The sequence below is a fragment of the Ipomoea nil genome, unplaced genomic scaffold (genome assembly GCF_001879475.1).
Source record: "Ipomoea nil cultivar Tokyo-kokei standard unplaced genomic scaffold, Asagao_1.1 scaffold3384, whole genome shotgun sequence".
Taxonomy (NCBI): domain Eukaryota; kingdom Viridiplantae; phylum Streptophyta; class Magnoliopsida; order Solanales; family Convolvulaceae; genus Ipomoea; species Ipomoea nil.
The window spans coordinates 562,225-563,830 of record NW_017619812.1 but is presented as its reverse complement, the minus strand read 5'-3'; the positions used below and the strand labels follow the sequence as shown (position 1 = coordinate 563,830).

At 36.3% G+C, this 1,606-nt stretch overlaps 1 protein-coding gene across 1 annotated transcript; it reads right to left on the bottom strand.

The window, feature by feature from the left end:
* Nucleotides 1-258: 258 nt before the first annotated feature.
* Nucleotides 259-1,357, bottom strand: LOC109170964 (putative late blight resistance protein homolog R1A-3). The gene is made up of 3 exons (XM_019320097.1): nucleotides 1,346-1,357; nucleotides 491-1,294; nucleotides 259-326 (listed from the first exon to the last, which is right to left on the bottom strand). Exons 1-3 carry the CDS (start codon nucleotides 1,355-1,357, stop codon nucleotides 285-287), a joined length of 858 nt encoding a protein of 285 aa, XP_019175642.1. The 3' UTR covers nucleotides 259-284.
* Between the last annotated feature and the right edge of the window lie 249 nt (nucleotides 1,358-1,606).

Below are 1,606 nucleotides of genomic sequence, written 5' to 3'. Positions count from 1 at the left end.
ATTCGAACATATCAAACACAATAACCAACCAATAATATGGAAGATGAACTCCAACATCCTTGTGATAACAGACAAGCAAATGAGCAGACCACAACTTCAGCCAGCCAGGATGCATTTCTGGTAAGCCAATGCATCATTGTAACTTGTTTATGATTCCCTTCAAGAAACGCAAAGTGAAAAGCTAATTATTTGCAAAACCCCAAAATACAAAATGTTTAAATAAGATGGTAGGTTTTGATGTTCCATTGATATACAAATCTTGCCTAAATCACCAAATTGCAAACTCAAACCTTTTTACCTAAGCTTTCATTGGTTAGTAGCTCAATCTAGGAAAAACAATAAAATTAAAAACCAGAACAATTAAGAAAATAGGAGAGGAATGAGGGATTTAACAAAGAAACAAAAAACAAAATAAAAGACTAACAGAACCCAAAGGCTCATAAGCTATTTATCAAAATTTATAATTCATAAATGGGAATTAGAGAGAGACCTTAGTTACATCACGAACCACAAGTGCTTCATTTCCGGACTCTCGTTGCCATTTTTGGATCTCCACTGTAGAAGTCACAAGAGAAGAACAACAGTTGTCTAACTCAATTAATCGCAATGTACAAACCTCCTCAAAATCATTTGGAAGTTCTTCCAAGTCCCAACAATATTTTAGAATTAGATGCTCCAAAGCTGGGAAATGGTTTGCATTTGCATTCCAATGTTCGAGATCAGAACGCTCAATAAGCAAGAACCTTAGTTGTAGAAACCCCTCATCCCTTGGTGTCCACTCCGGGCCACAAAAAGCAAAATCTTTCAATTTGAGTAAATCAAGGCTGGGTAAATTGCCAATAATGTCCATATCTTCCCATGAAAGATACGTGTTACTAAGGCTCAACTGCTTGAGGTTTGACGGGAAACTTTTTTGGAGATTAAACCGCTCTACCCTTCCCGTTTTAACCTTTAACTTCTCAAGTTGATGTAACTGAGCAAGGTTGTCAAGAGCATTAGGCAATACTTCGCCTTCAATGTAGATCCCCAACTCCTTTAGGTTTGAAACTTTTGTAAAGTTTGTTGTTCTTGAGTCCCGGCCGGTAACTTTGAACCATGAAAGACTTTGTAAGTTTTCTTGAACCAAGTTTGGGAGATAAGATGAAGATCCCTTGTCAAAGTGCACATGCCTTAACCATGGCAAATCCAAAACATTACACGGCAGTTGCAATTGATACTCTTTTGTCCACGCGGAGAGAATGAGAGTTTGTAAACTTTGGAGCTTAAACAATTGAGACTTAATTACAAACAGAACCTATAGTTGTTAAAGCTAAATATCTTAAATGAACCAACTTCACAATCTCACTAGGCATGCCATGCCAATATTCTATTAATGATAAGTCCAATAATCTTAAGAACTTCAAAGATGATGAGGATATCGACCAATACTTTGCAAGATATAAATTTTTATCAATGTAGAAAAGGGAACAGGTTTTATATGAAGACTTGGTAAAATAACTTGGAGGGAAAACATATTGAGGACTTACCCAACGAAACCCTTCAATAAACTCTTATCTTCAAGCCTACCAACGGTAAGAATATGATTCTCAATTGCTTTACTCAAGCA

Excerpts from the sequence above, each read along its gene's own strand:
- LOC109170964 (XM_019320097.1), bottom strand. Across the intron at positions 327-490 it reads TGGTTCGTGATGTAACTAAG|ATTGAGCTACTAACCAATGA; the intron begins GTCTCTCTCTAA and ends TGTTTTTCCTAG.